This window comes from Struthio camelus, chromosome 2, assembly GCF_040807025.1.
Source record: "Struthio camelus isolate bStrCam1 chromosome 2, bStrCam1.hap1, whole genome shotgun sequence".
Classification (NCBI taxonomy): Eukaryota; Metazoa; Chordata; class Aves; order Struthioniformes; family Struthionidae; genus Struthio; species Struthio camelus.
The window spans coordinates 81,589,233-81,606,007 of record NC_090943.1 but is presented as its reverse complement, the minus strand read 5'-3'; the positions used below and the strand labels follow the sequence as shown (position 1 = coordinate 81,606,007).

Genomic DNA, 16,775 nt, shown 5'->3' with positions numbered 1-16,775 from the left:
GAATATAGTAGGCAGACCAGGAAAAAAAAAAAAAGAAACAACGAAAAGGCCAAAAAAGACTTTTTTTTGACTCCATGCATGTTTAGCATAGCCCTGGTACAGTGTCATGGACTCTTGTTGATTTCCTTGTGTTTTCTGGGTTTTGGAGAGATGATCCCAAGTCCTGGTGCAGGGTTGTGGGGTGCTTCCTGCTCCCCAAGTCTTTTTGGTAATATGGTGACCACAGTATTTTTGAAGTGTCCTTAGGTATAGGACTGGGTAGAGATTACCTTGTTGGTGATTAGTCCTTTCAAACTGCGCTATTGTTTCCTGATTTGCTGTTGCCATAGATGGTGCTCGCAATCAGCTTGTTCCAGGCACTTCTGGATGCATTTGTGCTTCTTGATGATCAATAGGTTGTTTGCACAGTTTGGCTATTTATTTTCTTTAGCATAAAAAAGCTATTCTGTTCTTTGGGACAAGCGATTGATAATATTTCATCCACTTCTACTGCAGCAAAAAGCTAGTTAACCTTCATAGGCTTATGCTAATATCTATGCTAACTCTCCCTAACTCATGCTAACTGCTAAAGTAAGCAATGGACAAACTAAGGGATGGGGGCGGAGGTTTCCATCTTTCTCAGCTTTCAGTTCTTTGTGGGATACTTTAAGGTCTCAAAATATAATAGAGAGATTATGAAGTGAAAAAGCAATATAAATAGTGACAAAATGCCAGAAACAGATGGCCTTCACGTAAGGGTTCTAAGATATAGCTGATAATACCAGGTCAAGTATAAGATAATGCCTGATTTAATAGTAGTACTGTGTAACTTCTCAGCCTTTAAGTGTCAGACGACTGGACAGTGTCTAATCATGCTGCCAGTTTTAAAAGGGCTGTCAGGGAAAACCAGGAGCTGCAGACCATAAGCCTGACATCCGTGCTGGGCAATTTGTTTGAAACTACATACAATAAAAGTATTAGTAGATAAATATGATGTTTTGTGAAAGCTGGTTCTTGTAAATGGAAGTCATTCATCATCAGTTGTTTGGAGTTCCTTGAAGGGATCTGTGAGTTTCCAGTGAGAGATCTGGTTGGTGTTTGCTTGCGTTTCCGAAAGGTTTCAGTAGGCAAGGTCACTTACCTAGCCCTCTTAAGGAAGCTAAGCCACCATAGGATAAGCGGAAAGCTCCTTGTATTTTTGAAAAGCTGATTAAAAGCTAAGGAACAGACAATAGCAGTAACTGGTGAGTTTTCACTGTTGAGGGAGCTCGCCGAAGTGGTGTCCTGCAGTGGCCTGTATTGTTCAGCACATCCATACGTGGCTTGGAAAGGGAGTGAACAGTGAAATGACTGAATTTATAAAGATGTGAAGTTATTTAGGAGAGAAGAAAAGAATGAAGTGTGGAAAAATTGCCAAAAGGTCTTATGATGCTGAGTGAGTGATAAAATTTCTGTGGATAAATGTAAAATGCTGCACTTATGGCGGAGAAGGGAGGTAAAACATCCTATCTTCTCGTATAAAACCCAGGGTCCTGAGCTCATTGTTACTATGCAGGAGCAAGAGGTGGGGAGCAGACTAGGAGGTTTGGGAGGGAATGGACAAAGCTGGGATCAAACCCTGTGTAGAGAGGAAGAGAGTGAGGAAAACAAGAATGGTGTGTAACTACAAGCTTAAAATGAAAGATTCAGAAGAGGATGTCAGGCATGATGCCCCTAGATCGTTATGCATGATGCCCTCAGATCTTCAAAGGAGTCCAGATGTGTGTAGTACACTCCAAGGAGCATGCAGTGACCGTAGTAGATCCTGCAGTCACCTCACTCTTGTTCTCTCTCTCCTTCATTAGACAGTTCCTCCCCTTTGATAACCTGAATGTCCAACCAGCTCATCCTTCCAGAGGAATGAATCTGATGCAATATTTTGTGCTCTTTGAGGAAGCTGGGGAAGCGAGCAGCCACTGTTCCCATGAGGAGTGCTGCTTAGGAAGGCTCTGCCTGTACCAGGCCAGTAGTCACCCTCTCTGCATAGGCACCTTGGCCCTTCAGGCAAGTGCTAAGGAAATATTTGATTGTTGTGCTTATCGCAGGGCCTGGCAGAGCTCAATCTAAAGATAACGCACTCCTACTCCAGCAGATCCCTACTCTGGCATGTACACCTCTCTGGTTAAAGGACGTAGACTTGAAAGCAATCCTGGAGTGACTGCTGTGCGAGTTTGCTAGTGTGGTCCTAACTGCTGGAGGTCATTTGTATCTCTGAAGGTTAGTTTGGAAATACCTTGCACACAATGTCGTATGGGGCTTGGAAGTATGCATCCTGCAGTCTAGCATAGCTCTTTTAAGAAAGTAAGACAGGAGGCGAAGATCATCTGTGCAATTCAGTATGATATGTATAAGTAAGCTCCTTAACTGTAGGAATTAGTGAGGAAGTAGATTGGTCCTGAGATTACACCAATAACAGAGCTGTCTATCCTAGTTCGGATTCAGAGCCATGGGAAACATTAAGAGTAGACGGCATGAATCAGTCTGCAATTTAAATTTAAGTAGTAGTAATAAACAGTGTATCTTGGCACAGAACCTTTAGTGAATTACTTGTCTCAGGCTTAAAGGGTTGTGCTTTTCCCTTTCTATTTCTGCCCTTTGTAATGTACAAGTATCTTGAAGTGTTTCTATTACTGACCTCCATCTCTTGTACTGCAAAGTATGTTTTTCTCCTGTTGCTCTTGGAGGTGTTATGGGGAAATACTAAGCCACTTAAATTTACAAGTCACTCCCAGGCAATAAATGATCACTGAAGGGAAAAAAAAAGACAAAGGAAAAAATTCCTGTGTTTTGTTAGTATCATCTACTCCTATGATATCTAGGTCGTAAGAGATTTTAAGAATTCACTGTGGGAGTATTTTTGGCTTTTGTTCATAAATGTGCGTTTTGTTCTGTATGCTTGAGGACATTGGCATTGTCACTGAAATAAGAACTCTTGTTCCCTCAGTAACACCAGCAAACAATGTTCTCTTATTGGGTTCCATGAATGGAACAATTTTGCTTGATTTATGAATAGACTTTCAGCAAAACTGAAACCAATTATTGTAAATCCTCATGCTGAGATCTGTAAAATATTGGCAGGAGTATGAATTTTTATGTTGGCTTCTCTTTGTGATCATGTTGCTGATTCCAGCTGTGAAATATTTTCATAAGAATTTTAGGAGTTTGCTCTGTTCTCAAATGATGCATGCTAGAAATAGCTGGTAAGGGTAAGCTCTTAAAAATTAAGTAGGCGGTTTCAATACCAGTGAAGTAGGAACATGTTTCAAGCCAGCATGAGGTTCATCTGTCTTGATTAATTCAGTTGCCCTAGTATATTAGAAAGGGAAGGGGATAAGGGAAGTTAGCTGATAGTGTACTGTCTTCATTGTTTGGGGCTGATCTTTGCATTTTAATACACCCAGCCTTGGTGCTAACTCAAGTTAGAGAGGAAAAAGCCAGGGAGGTACAATCTTTCTCCTGCTTTTCTTCCAAAGCTTTCAGCCAACATACTTCAGGCCAAATCATGCCACTTTTCTCTCATAAGTAGTTCTTTCAAGTTATCCTGCTGAAATCATTGGGACCGTCATAGGTATTTTGTTTGTTCGTTTTTGGAGAAAAGCTGTATACTGACTCAGAGTACTTGACATTCAAACTGTTATAGAAAAAAGCACGTTAAGAGTGACACGTTAAGTGAGCAAAACAGCACTTTGCGGGATCATATTGATCTAAGAAGTTTGGAAGCTTTGCAGACGGCTTAAGCTCCAGCCAAGAGTTCAGGTTGAACGTAGCTTCCAGCATTCTGACATTAGGTAATTTTAAAGCCAGATGATTCTTTTTCATCCATTTAGTGTTCCCAAATGCCATGATTAAAATAACTGAGAATGCAACAGTTTGAGCCATGAAAGAAGACAAGAGAAGGGAGCTCACAAGAGATCTCACCTTAACGAGTAGAAAGCTTGCTGGGTCTGCAGACAGGGAGCCATCCAAGAAAGCTAGTGGTGCCCTCACTCTTTGGAAAGCCCCAGTGACTGGCTAGTTAGAATGACAAGAGTGCTCATATGATATATCCCGGAACCTTAATTAAGCTTAAGCCTTTATAGAGGTCTTTAGAATACAATTACCCTCTTTAATCTGTTTTTCCCTCTACTAATTTCAGTATAGGAGATTTATGTGTTAGAAAGCTGTGATAACTGTTTAGGCAATAAGAGGAAATATCTCTTGGAGGTTTCTGGTGGGGTCTGTCTTGTTCTTGACTCATAGACTCAATGACAATTAGCCTATTTTTAAGAATACTTACCCAGCCAAAAATTGCATCAAACCTCCAGCAAAATAGGAAAAAATGAGTCCTCACTAAAAGAAATCTACAATTTCACTGCTTGTACATGTGCGGGAGAAGAGAAGGCCCATCTCTGCAGACTTCCTTCACTGTCACACAGCTGAAGGATGCTCTGTCGTTACAGGTGCGATGTGATAGCGAGTACTTGAACCGCCCCACAGAAAAGTTTAATGCAACATTAGTAGAAATGTAGCCTGCTGCCTAGATCCAGTGCTGTCTCAGTCTTCAGTCACATCCATTGTCTGCCATTACCAAAGGACTGAAATATGTCATCTTTCTGCTGATGCTGATTCCTTGCAAGTCCGATTTCTCAAAAAGTGCCAATTTCTACTTCATCCGGTTGAGCTACTATTCCAAAAACCTGCCGAAAACAGTTAGTCCAATAGTCGTATATATGTGATAACCAGATAAAGCAATATCTCGGATGTCTGAATTGACTTTACAATATGTCATAAGAAAATGATTATTTTGGAATTTTTTCTATATCTCTGCCAAGAAACATGACTTGTGATGTGTTTACAGTCCGATATAGGTAATACTTAGCAAGAACTGCCAGAGCTATTGTATCCTATATTGTTCCTAACTTACACCCACTTATTTCCTAACTTGCGTTATCAGAATGCTGCAGTTAATGCTGTGAAATCTTTTGGTTTTCAGGTTAGTAGATACTATGCCAAGCCAATTTCTTTTTATTTTATTTACTGCAGTTATTAGAAGCTGGTATGTTGGAGCTGTTCATAGCTGTAGACTTTCCCTATTGCAGTCATGCAATTATTGTGTTGAAGAACATTGGAGTATTTTATGTCTTTATTTTTAATTAAAAACAGCTAGTAAGAGGATCCATATTAATCCTTGTTTCTGAAATCCTGACACAGGATTCAGAAATTATAAACAGTTATTTGAAATGTAGCTATAAACATACAGTTTTCGGTCAAGTAAAAAGGTGTCTAGTATTCATTTTACAGTATGTCCCCGTTATTTTGAAGTAATAGTAAAGAAGAAAACTTTAATGGGAATAATAAAAATGCATATTATTGAATAGTAGTCATACTGTAATCTTTGTACATCTAGGTGAGAAGGAAGGAAGGAGAAAATGCTCCCAGATGCATTACTACATACTGGATTCTCGTAAGTGATTGGTTCTTAGTCAAAGCTACTTCAGTGTCCTTCATGGTTCTCCAGATTAGCTCAGTAACGAGACAAATTTGATTGCTGTGTAGCAAGATGGCATGACTTACACTTTTATAACGAATGCTCTTACTGATTAATGGCTCTTGTACAAGGAAAACTCACTAGGGAGTACGTATTCCTTACTGCAATGTCTGTTAATTAAAGAAACATATTTGGATTTTCTGATTCCACTGGTTTGATGCAATTGCTAGTGTAACAGATAATTCAGCTTTACCATAGATTTCTAGACATTATGGAACTGTTTTTTTCCAACTGTCTACACTTTCTACCCATAGAAGAATGATGTAACGGTGGACTGTGTAAGCAGCATTAACAAAGTGACTTTTCAGGGGAATATTGTGGTAATGTTTAAAAATGAAAATACTGTTAACGCTCTGAAGATTGCCTCTTTAAGGAAGATTCCCTTGTTCTTTAGACGTACATTACAAAAGAACAAAAACCTATTAAAAGAAATCAGTTTAAGGTCGAAATTGGAATTCCCATTAAATGCTAAGTTTACGGATCATTACGCTGCTTTTTCCAGTGTTCTGCATGGATGTGGTGAACGAGGCATGATGTTTCCAGTGGGGAGAAGAAGGGTATAAGATCATTCAAAGGTGGATGCAGCCCCCCAACCTGAGTAAAAGTAGCAAGTCATGACTGAATTGTGTCACCAGAGTGCCTTTTCCAGCCAGTGTCATATTTGTGGTTACAGCCCCACTTGTTCTTTCCTTAGTAAATCCACGGCCAGTATGATCAAAATCTATATAGAAGTGCATGTGCAAAATTAATCTTTCAAGTGAAACCACAGCATTGGAGATACCATTTTCAAGTGCGTAACTAAATAATTTTAATTTTTCTTAAGGATTTTTATATCTTGTAGAATGTACCTCGGTGAACTGTGAATGGACCTCTGTGAATTGTAAGTGTACTTCTGTGCCTGAGCTCAGACTTGTACTGAACAGACTCGCCTTTTTAACTTGGAATTAGCTAAGTTGTTAGAGAAGGCATGGAACACCAATACGAGGAAGGGCACCCCACCATCAAGCATCCCTCCCACTTCATAATGGCCATAGAATAAATCTGATCTTGAAAACTTTTCTTTCCCAGTTCTGAATGTCATGGTAGTACTGTTGCTGGGCATTTGCAGCGCTCAGTCAGAAAACATATATCCAGGTTTTTTTTCCATGGTAAAATGTCCATGACGCATGCATAAAAAGGGAATTAGATATATAAAACGCATCATCATTCATTTATATTTGAATAGGATCTCATGGGACCAAGAAAGGGGGACACTTCACTAGCCCAAGGGCTCTATCCCAGAAGAATCCCGAAAATTCTCAAAAAAGCAAAGTTAAGATGTTCAAAAGAAATGCAAGAGAAATAAAAATTGTATTGAATGCTAGTTTCAGCAAACGTTTAAAAGTTAAGAAAAACTTTTTTTTTAAGTGTGTGTAAGGATAGGTTTGAGAAAAAGGTGAATTTCTTTTCTTTTCCTTTTCCTTCTACAATTTCTAGTTTAGCTATAGATCCAAAGCATAGTATTCCAAACCTAATTATAATCTGAAAGAAGAAGAAAAGAAATCAGTTTAGGAAGTGCTTCAGGTCCAGGAGTCCAGATGATGCCGCCTTCCTCTCTTCTGTCAAAATGCTACAGTTTATGGTGTATTTTCTAGAGCTTATGCTCCCAAAGTCTTCTACACTAAGACATTTGCTTCGTGTTTTAGTGAAAAAATGCTGTAAAAGACGATTGCAACCATAGGTGTTCTAAATATATGGAACATAGAAGGAAAAATCATTCCGTGGTTTTTGTCTTTATTTATTATTAACTTAAGACTTTCCTATCTTTTCCTAATGAGTTGTTGTCCACATCCATTGTCACCTTCCCCTCCTCTGTATTGGATCCTTTTGATGTGGACATCTCTCATCATGGAGAAAGGCTCTGCAAGCAGGATTGTACACAAATGGAATGCACAAAAAACTACGTATTGACTAATACACGCAGGAAGTGATAATATAATCAAAAACCTCAATGACTGCACTTGATGAATTAGCTTAGGCGGTGTGATTAGTTGGGTGGAGAAGCATTGGCCTCAGCTGCTCTTTGGAACAAGCTGATTCTCAAACTCAGTTGCTGCTTTCCTTGAAAATTGAGAAGTGTAGATTCATCTTTTAAATTGAAATATAAAATCTTTAAATATGGAATTTAGTTGCAGAGATTTAGTGTAATTAACAAAAAAAAGTGAATTTCCTGTATAAACTAGGAGAAAGATAAACTTGAACAGACGCAACATCTCTGAGGACAGTGCCATTAAAAATTATATCAGTTTTTTGGTTTTTTTTTAATGAAATTAGGAGGTTGTAGATTCCTGTGACATAAATGCTGGACTGTTGCACGTAGATTCTACATTGCACAGTGAATCCCATTTTAATCCTAAATTTGCACCCTAACTTGTCCATTTTTGTTGTCAAAAATGTAGATGGTAAGTCATCTAGTCACACTCCCCTGCTCGCAGCAGGGCTGCTTTCCAAGTTGGATGAGGTTGCTCAGGACCTTGTCTGGCTGAGATCTGAAAATCTTCAAGAATGGAGATTTCAGCATCTCTCTAGGGACTTTCCTTATGTCCATTCAGAATTTTCCACATTGTAACTTGTGGTTGCTGCTTGTTATCCCTTCTCTTTGAGACAAGTTTGATTCTGACAGAAAGAGTTGTAAACCTATGCATTTAAGGTGCTTTGAAAATTTATTTTAAATGTGATTCAGAATTTGAGATACAGTGACTAAATTTTGCCATTAATATCTCAGTGACCTGAGTAGGAGAAAGGCTTGGAAGTTCATAACTAAGATGCTGGAACAGGAGAAGGGGAAGGGTGTAGCCTACAACTACTGCATGGGAGAACAGAGAAAAGTTAGAGCCAGACTCTTCTCAGAAATGCTCTATGATAGGGCAGGAGGCAGTGGACACATGCTGGAAATTCCTGTGAGCTAAAAGGGGGGAAAAAAGTCACCACAAGGGTGGTGAAGTACTGAAACGAGCTGCCCCAAGAGGCTGTGCAATCCCTGTCCCTGGAGATGCTCAACACTAGACTGGACAAGTTCCTGAGCAACCTGACCTAGTTGGCCCTGCTTCAAGTAGGCGGCTGGACTAGATAAATGTGAGAGGTCCCTTCCAACCTAAAGTGATTCACGATTCTATGAATTATTTAACTTGGAAATGGTTTTCTGCAACTTTAAGTGAGTTAGACTGTGTCCAGTGAACTTAAGCACATTACCCAAGAGCAGAACAGCTGTCTGCAGCACCCTTCCCTTGGGAGCTTCTCCTGCAGTGAAAAACTCAACAGCCACTTTCTCCCCACACTCTGAAAAAATAGTAACTGGACAGGAAAAATTGTACGGTTGATGAAAGCAATGTGCACATGTACCAGTGCATAGAGATAGGTGCACTTGAAATACGCATACAATGCGCATTTTAACTATTTATTATCAATTTTCTTTCAGAATCGTGTGTACGTTTACTCATGCTCGTTATTCACATACAACGCACTAATAGAAATTGTGGAGACCAAAAAGTGAATACAGTTCCGTTTGGCTTAGGTTTACAGAACGGAAAGCCGAGAACAGCTGTGTTAGGTCGATAACATTAACGTAACGATGACTGGCTGATCAACTTAATGGCTGTGATATAGTTGGATGCTACCTCACTTGAAGCTTTAGGGGCTTATAACAGAAATATAATTTCAGTTTAAAAGTGAAAATCAACAAGTCTCTTGAATAAGTGCAATTACTTTGAATGTACCTGTGGTGTGGAAAATACTATCTTGAAATGATCTTTTTTTTTTTTTTTTAACTTCTTAACTAGGAAAATGAAAATAATGCAGTCTCGTTGTTCCTGGTGCTCTGTGACTTAGGACGTTGTTAGGTCGTGGTGTTGTGCCAGGGATGGTGCCAGGGCCGGGATTCTTTCAGGTATTCGCTAGCTGAAGGGGAACGGTAAAAGGGCAGGGAGGGAGGGACAACATGGCTGTCAGTTGAACGTGTTTATTGCTCGCTCCCACGTTGCAGTCTTTCAGCCCAGTTTGCAATAGGCGAGCACTAAAAGGTAATTCTGTGTGCGCTTCGGGTTTGCGGTGGAGCTGCTGTCTTGGTTTAAGTTCCAGGCATTGCAAAGATGCTTGTTTGGGAACATGTTTTTAGCTGGAAAGCTACGAATCGTGTGTAGCCATAACGTTGAGGGGATTATAAAAGTCTTCACAGAGCGTACCGGCTGTGTCGGCAAGGAATCGGGGGCCCTTTCTGCCCAGAAGGCTGGGCGAAAGGAGATGTGAACATCTGCGTCCGAACGGCCAGAGACCTCGCTTGAGTTCAGACACAGGTAGGTCTTAGCTGTCTCAGAAATAAGTTATCTTTTACTTATCTTTTGACCCAAGAACTGACCCACCAACCCTGTCAGTCCTGTTTATCTCAGGAGTAATGTTTTCTGGTAGGACTCAGGTCAGCTTTTAAGGTGTTGGTAAGCAATCAGCATAACAAAAGTGGTTTGTAACCTGCTTTCCCAAGAAGTTAGATGTATGAAGTGCCTTTCTATCTGACTTTTAATAATTTTTAGGTCTACTGGCCCTATTTTAACTGAATATGCCAAGGTGCTAAAGGCCTGAAAAAGTAATACGCGTCTAACAGTTGTGGTTTGAAAGCGGTTGCAAGGGGAACGAGACTGATGCCTGGCGGGTGGTGATGGGTCACGGAGCTGTCGCAGGTGGGGAGCAAGGAGTGCCGTATGGCCCAAGGTGTGATGTTAAAACAACCAGTGTGCACGTATAAGCCATCAAGGCATATTTTTCTTGTCTCTCTTTATTGTTAAAGTCAAAGCCAGTTTGGGGGTGAGGGGATTGTAAGGTAAAATTTTGAGACGCTCCAAAAAAACGGAAAAAAAAAAAAAAGGTTAAAGTCAGAAGGGAGTTTTGCCAGTGATATTAAGTATGGGACTATATGAATGATTTATATCCAACTTCCTAGTACGTTTCCATATGGCTGGTAGTGCTTTTGCTCTTCGTCTATTGACAGTCTTCTAAGGTTTAAGTTTTGTTCTCTGAGGAGCAGGTATACACCCTGCCTTACACAATCGCATCCGAGTTCCCGTGACACTGATATGAAATCTCGTGCTCTGGTGGAAACGAAGCACAACAGATTTCCTTTGTATTCTGGTTACTTGGCGATGTAGTGTCCTGGTCACCTTTTTACAGATTTGCCATGTCCACACTTAATCTAATTTTCGATTTGTTTGTTACTGCTCTTCTCCCTTGTGTATGGGAGTTAAGGGGTTATCAGCTAGCCCGATTTAGGTGGGGAGGTGTTAAGAACAGAGGCAGCTTTGCTAGTAAAGAGAACCCAGAGGTGATTTATTGTGCTGAAGGCCAAGCTAAATTAAAATATATACCTCCTCTGGTCAGATGCCCTGGCACAAATATAGGCCTTGGCTCTAGTGGCGCTTGCTGTCCAACTGCTATTGGTGATTTATGTACGATTTTATTTTTTTGAGTATGACTTCCTTCAGTACAGTAGCTTCTCTGCAGGCTTCGAAAGTTCATTCTGTATTTTGTTTCCGTATGATGTTTTTCGTATGGTTTTGTCTAATGCAAAAACGTTATAACGTATAATGGTGGAAGCTCAGCCGGATATTGTCACGCTGTAGATCTGGTGATCTTAGCTTATTAAATGCAACTCGCTGCAATCTTTTTCCATTGAATGACTGTAGGGATAAGCCGAACTAATGAGATAGATGTTAGAAATGGTACTCTATGTCCAGAAGAAACCCAGTTATTTGATCATTTGCCTAAGACTTGAATTTTATAATAGATGCACAAAATGGTACTTATAGTACCAGGGTTTGTTTATTTATTTATTTAAAGATTTATATCTAAAACCCCAAACCCTGGAAACATGCAGTAGCAGCACGCTGTGCTGGGGAGCCGAGGCGGCTGAGAGAGAGCAGGCAGGGGATAATGGCTCTTAATTCGTCAAGCGAAGAAGAAAATTGAAACACACACAAAACGGCAATTCCGGGCAGCTGGGAGCCGAACCAAGGGGCTTTTGACTTCTAGTCTTTGTTTAGTTCGCTGGGTTTTACTTCCTCCGAGTACTGTGTATGAAAAGGCGGGTTGCGTGCCGTCCCACCGCCGGTGGCCGGGTAGCCCGAGCGGAGAGGCTGAGCAGACAAAGGCTGGTGTCTGCGAAGCTGCCTCAAAGCCGGAGCGAAAAATAACCTTGCAGCAGGGGAGCTGCTCGCAGCCCGTGCATCCGAAACTCTTCAGCGGGCGCCGCTTTCACGGTTCCAGCGTCTCTTCCTGCCCCGGCGCGGTTTTGGGCAGGCGACTCTTGGGAGGGCGTTTTTTAGTGCTATGCGTCTCCGGGGTGAGCCGCCGCTGAAGCGGGAAGCATTTGGGCTCCCCGCTGCCCCCGAAGGGGTGGCCGCAAGGGTGACAGGCCCCTTTGACATAGCCTTACTCTTTTCCTGAATCCTACGATCTTTCTCTTTCCTGTACGCGACTTTCAGCCGGACTTCAGGATATGGGATAGAGAGCAGGAGTGATGCAACCCAGGGCTGCGTGCAGAAATGCCGCTCTACAGAATGAGCTATTAGGCTGTTTGTATATTTTTTTTGGCAGGAAAATTGCAACACTAGAAAGAAAATGGCTTTGCTTCCTGTTATGATGCAATTAATAATTAAAAAAAAAAAAAACAGGAAAAAACCATTAGATCTGATTGAAGGTAAGGTAGTAGAATAAGGGTGTATACACATGTGTGCGCACGTATTTCATGCGGCACTTTACACAGAATAACAATGTGTAATTGTTTCCTGTTAACTGTGTTTAATTATATGCTACACTGCAGAAGACAGGGAACTTGTCATAAGAGGAGCCGGCGCGTGCAACACCGAATCAGAAAATATAATTCAAAAGTCGTTTTAGGTTAATGTGTTGGAATCGTATGGAAGTTTTATACGCTGTGCGTGTGGTAGGAGGAGGCAGGAATCTCACCTGGCTTTTCAAGTAATAACTTCAGGTTGTGTGTGCCTCCCGAGCAAGGACGTTACCAGAGCTAAGGATTCAGTGTTTACCACATTTAGTGATTTGCATACTAAAAGGCAGCCACAGGAAAATATGCAGCTGCTTTAATTAGAAGGAATGTATTATGATATATAATATAATCCTTCAATTTATAAACTAATCCAGACTGAGATTTAAGGAGATTTCTCTTAAGTGAAATGATTGAAAATATTTTATGAATAATTCGATTTTTTTCATGTTTTTGTCTTACGTGTGCATGCCAGTGCCCTGAGCTTCAGGAAGCTTTTGGAAAAGACTTCCCAGCTGGGCCGCGCTGAGGCTACAGAGCCAAACCTCTCTACATTGCCATCTTCCCTTCGTTTTAGAGCCCTAGTGTCCCTGGTGAGCTGGTGCATGGCTGCTTACGCCGCGCACTGAATTTTATAGGTTGCTTTTACCCAGCTGCCCTTTCAGGGGAAGAAAAAGTTTTATTTTGTGAAGGCCTGGGCTGTGGAAAAGAGAAGGGCACTGAGCAGGACACTCGCCGCCGAGGCGAAGGGCAAGTGCCGTGTCCTGCGGCCCCTCCGATGGCACCGCTCTCTTTAGGAAGGATGTCCAGCCGACAGCCTGTGAGCCAGGTCCATGCCACAAAATACATCTGGCCAGCTCCCACGTGAATGTGATCTTATCCTAACTCACCTGCCTATCACTGTGCAAGCTGCGTCTGGGCTCATGCAGTTCTGGAAAGTGGCTTGCCTTGCCTGCGGAGATGTGTCTATAGCGGCATTTACCCAGAGATGCTATATGGTGGCTTAGCCTTCAGAAAGATATACCTTTCCATAATTACCCTCACCACCTTCCTCTTGGAAAATGAATATCAGAAATACCAGGTCACAGGTCTCGAAACTAGCAAAATGAATTGTGTGCTGGGTTTTTTTTTGGTTTTCTTTTTTTGTTGTTGTTGTTGTTTTCCCAAAACTCCTCTGATAAAACACTACCTAAATCATCTTCCAGACTAGAAGAAAGTTAGGCAGAGTAAGTTACCTAGGCTTAAAATGCAATATATATTAAATAGCCATTCAGGTTGGAAAACCAGTACTTGAAGGTTTATATTTCTCTCATGTATCTTTTATTCATTCTCTGTTTGCAAAGCATTTCATGATTAATTACTTTCATGTTATTGTAATTTCATATTAGATGCTGCTACTAGAATAGTATTAATAAAAAAAACCAAACAAAAAGAGCTGTAAGTGATTTGAATCTTCTCCGTATGTGCTGCGGTGAATATTTTGGAGTAAAACTGGGAGGTCCTTTAATATTTTGTTTTAGAAATTAATTTTAAATTAACTTAGTTTAAAAGGAGTGATGAATTAATTACTTCTGTATTACCCACCTGAAGCGTTTATGTTCTTCTACGCTTTCCTTAAAATAACATTATTCTTACATGCCTATGATTTCAATTACATATCAGATTTGTAATAACAAAATATTTGTTTTATTTTCCCATAAACTGCAGAAGCTATGCCTGTCCCAGACCAGCCCTCGTCTTCTGATAAGGCAAGTTCCCTTAGTCCTGTGTTGAACACGTCCAATGGCGATGGCTCTGAAACAGAGACGACCTCTGCAATTCTCGCTTCAGTTAAAGAACAGGTATGCAAATGCCACATCTGCGTGCTCAAAGACAATCATATGATTTAGTGTTTTTTCCTGAGGTTTCATAGATGGTATCTGAACAATTTCATTTAAAAATACATGTTGCAAAAAATCTAAAATATTTCTTCATATCTTAATATACCTCAGTTTGCTGTTCTGCCATAGACTGAATATAATCATTGAACTGTTCATTTTATTCTCCACCTTTTACTGTGGGCAGTCGTTTTGGAAGATCTTGCCTTTCCTTGTTAATAATCTTCATGTGGAGTTACAATGTAAAAGCATGGCATTTAAGCACTGCAGATAAATAATCAGCCTTAGAGAAGATGTCATTCCTGACTTTTTGCTTAAAAGAATTTAGAAGAATCCTAGTAGCATTTTCAAATTTAACACATATTTGTATTTATTTTAATCTGTGAGCAATTTGACATTAAATTAATTTAGGCCACAAACAGGGATGCTTTAGGGGTTTTGGATACTAAACACCAAATACCGAAAGGATTAGAAATCTCTGAAGGAAAAATGATTGTTTGCATGACTGTGCTTGATTCTAATAAGAGAGGTTTGGACATTTTTTGTAAATTTTGGTGGGACGAGTGTTTGATATTTTGCTTAGTTCCTCTTTGTACGTCAGGCGATGGTTAATATTCCGGTTCATGAAAACATCTGATCTCCTGCACCACATCATTTGGTTCAGCAGCATCAACAGGTATCCCAAAGAGTGAAGTTAAAAGATGGGTGTTCTTAATCAGCTTTCTCCTTGCTATAGCTGTCCAGGTTGGCTCTCTCCATTATACTATAATTATGTTTCCCTGCCTAAGAATCCACTGCTTCTTTGGTCAAATTTAATGCATGAACTCAGCTTATGATTTCTAAGACCATTGGATTATTAGCTGTTGAGACATTGTGCTTTTATTAAAAAAATGCTCTTTTTCTGATTTGTTTTTTATTTTTGTTTTGCTTTTGATGTATACCAGTTCCTGCTTTTCAGTGTTAGAAGTTAATCATATATTCTGGTTTTGTAAAGACAAGTGCAAGAAAGACAGACTGTAATGTGGAGCTTTGTCTTAGGATTTATATTGGATCATTAGATTAGAATTAACCATGGTTTAGATGTTTTCTTTCAGCACAATTGCATTATTTGGGCACGTACCGTTATCTAGACTTAAAACCAGAGTTTCAGCCTACGTTACCACAATATTACAAAGAAAAACAGCTGCCTTAGGTGTTGACTGTCTGATGTTGAAAGAAGGTAGAAGGTAGAAGATATGTTGTGTCGTTCTGGTGGAATGTGAAACAATATTGAATTGTGAGAAGTTCTTTTCTGTTGTTAGATTTTGGGATTATATTTCTAGTTTATGCCTAATTATATATTTTGTAACTGGAAGAAAGTCAATAAATCAGTGAATTGAGGACTAAAGGGAATCAGTGCTGAACACACTAGCCGAAATAATTTTAAATGGAAAAAATATTAGCAAATTTATTTGGATTCCTATGAACTGCAGGAAAATGGAGCCTGCAAGAAAGGAACTCTGCCATCCCTTATCATGAAGAGCAGCCTAGCCAGCTAGCCTAAGGTATTGCTGACTAACAAGGTAGTCTGTTGGATCACTGCGGTACTAGGTACCCAAATTTCACAGGTGTTCGGTTAAGTTAACCTCCATTTTGATGGCTGATCTGTATTCAGGCCTCTGTTGGAGCTGGAACACTGTACTAAACTGGTAATTGAGGATGATTTTTTTGATCCCAGTGCTTTTCTGAGATTATATGGTGATTTCAGTAAAGGTGGGCTTAGTGTCAACCACTTATGTTCAGCCATACTCACTACTGCAAAAGCCATGTGACTCCAGTATTATTTGTCGTATTATTTTATAGTTACAGTTTGAAAGAAAAAGCTGCTTTTGGCCTCCTTCTGTTCCCGACAATATTTTCTGTTTTGCCAGGCGTGCGTTATTTAGTTTGTTGTTGGAAGAATTCTAGGAAAACTCACCATTTCTGTTCTTCAGGCAGATGAAATGCATTACATTAATTCTGCATTAAGGGAATAAAGGAGGCTGCTATATGTGAATGTTTAGATAGGTAGCCGTCTGCTTCTTAGAAAGAAAAATGAATGACCTTACTGCCTGGTAAGTGATTTTACTTCATGTCACTTGTGGCTAGAGCGAAAAATATGTTTGGAGTTTTGGAAATACAAAGACAGATAATAAGGCAAAAGTACTACTAACAAAGAAGGTGGTGATAATTGAAGTTCATAATTAAGGTATATTTGACTGAATCAAATATGTTACCTATTTGTCTTTACCTGTACTGCTTCTTAACTTTAAAAAAGTTGCATTGCTTCTTTTAATTAATCATGAGATGATAGGCCGTAAACTTTGGCTTAGGTATTATTTCCAAGCTGTTCTCATCAAGAGGGCTTGTAACTTCAGCAAAAATGAAAGCTGAGGATATTTTCAGGCAGTCGGAATCGAGGCCTTTGGGATCGAGGTTTTGAGGCCAGAACAGGCAATGAAATGATCTAGTGTGACCAATGAACGCAGGTCACAGCATTTCATACAGTTACCCAAGTAGCGAG

General features: G+C 40.0%; 1 protein-coding gene across 4 annotated transcripts in view; it reads left to right on the top strand.

Annotated features, from left to right (window-relative positions):
* Positions 1-16,775, top strand: part of CTNND2 (catenin delta 2) — a 669,170-nt gene that overhangs the window by 105,267 nt on the left and 547,128 nt on the right. For all 4 annotated transcript variants that reach the window (XM_068931423.1, XM_068931424.1, XM_068931421.1 and 1 more), the window contains exon 2: positions 14,064-14,197. In XM_068931423.1, the coding sequence (XP_068787524.1) occupies positions 14,069-14,197 (129 nt within the window). In that variant the 5' untranslated portion in view covers positions 14,064-14,068. The remainder of the gene's footprint in view (positions 1-14,063; positions 14,198-16,775) is intronic.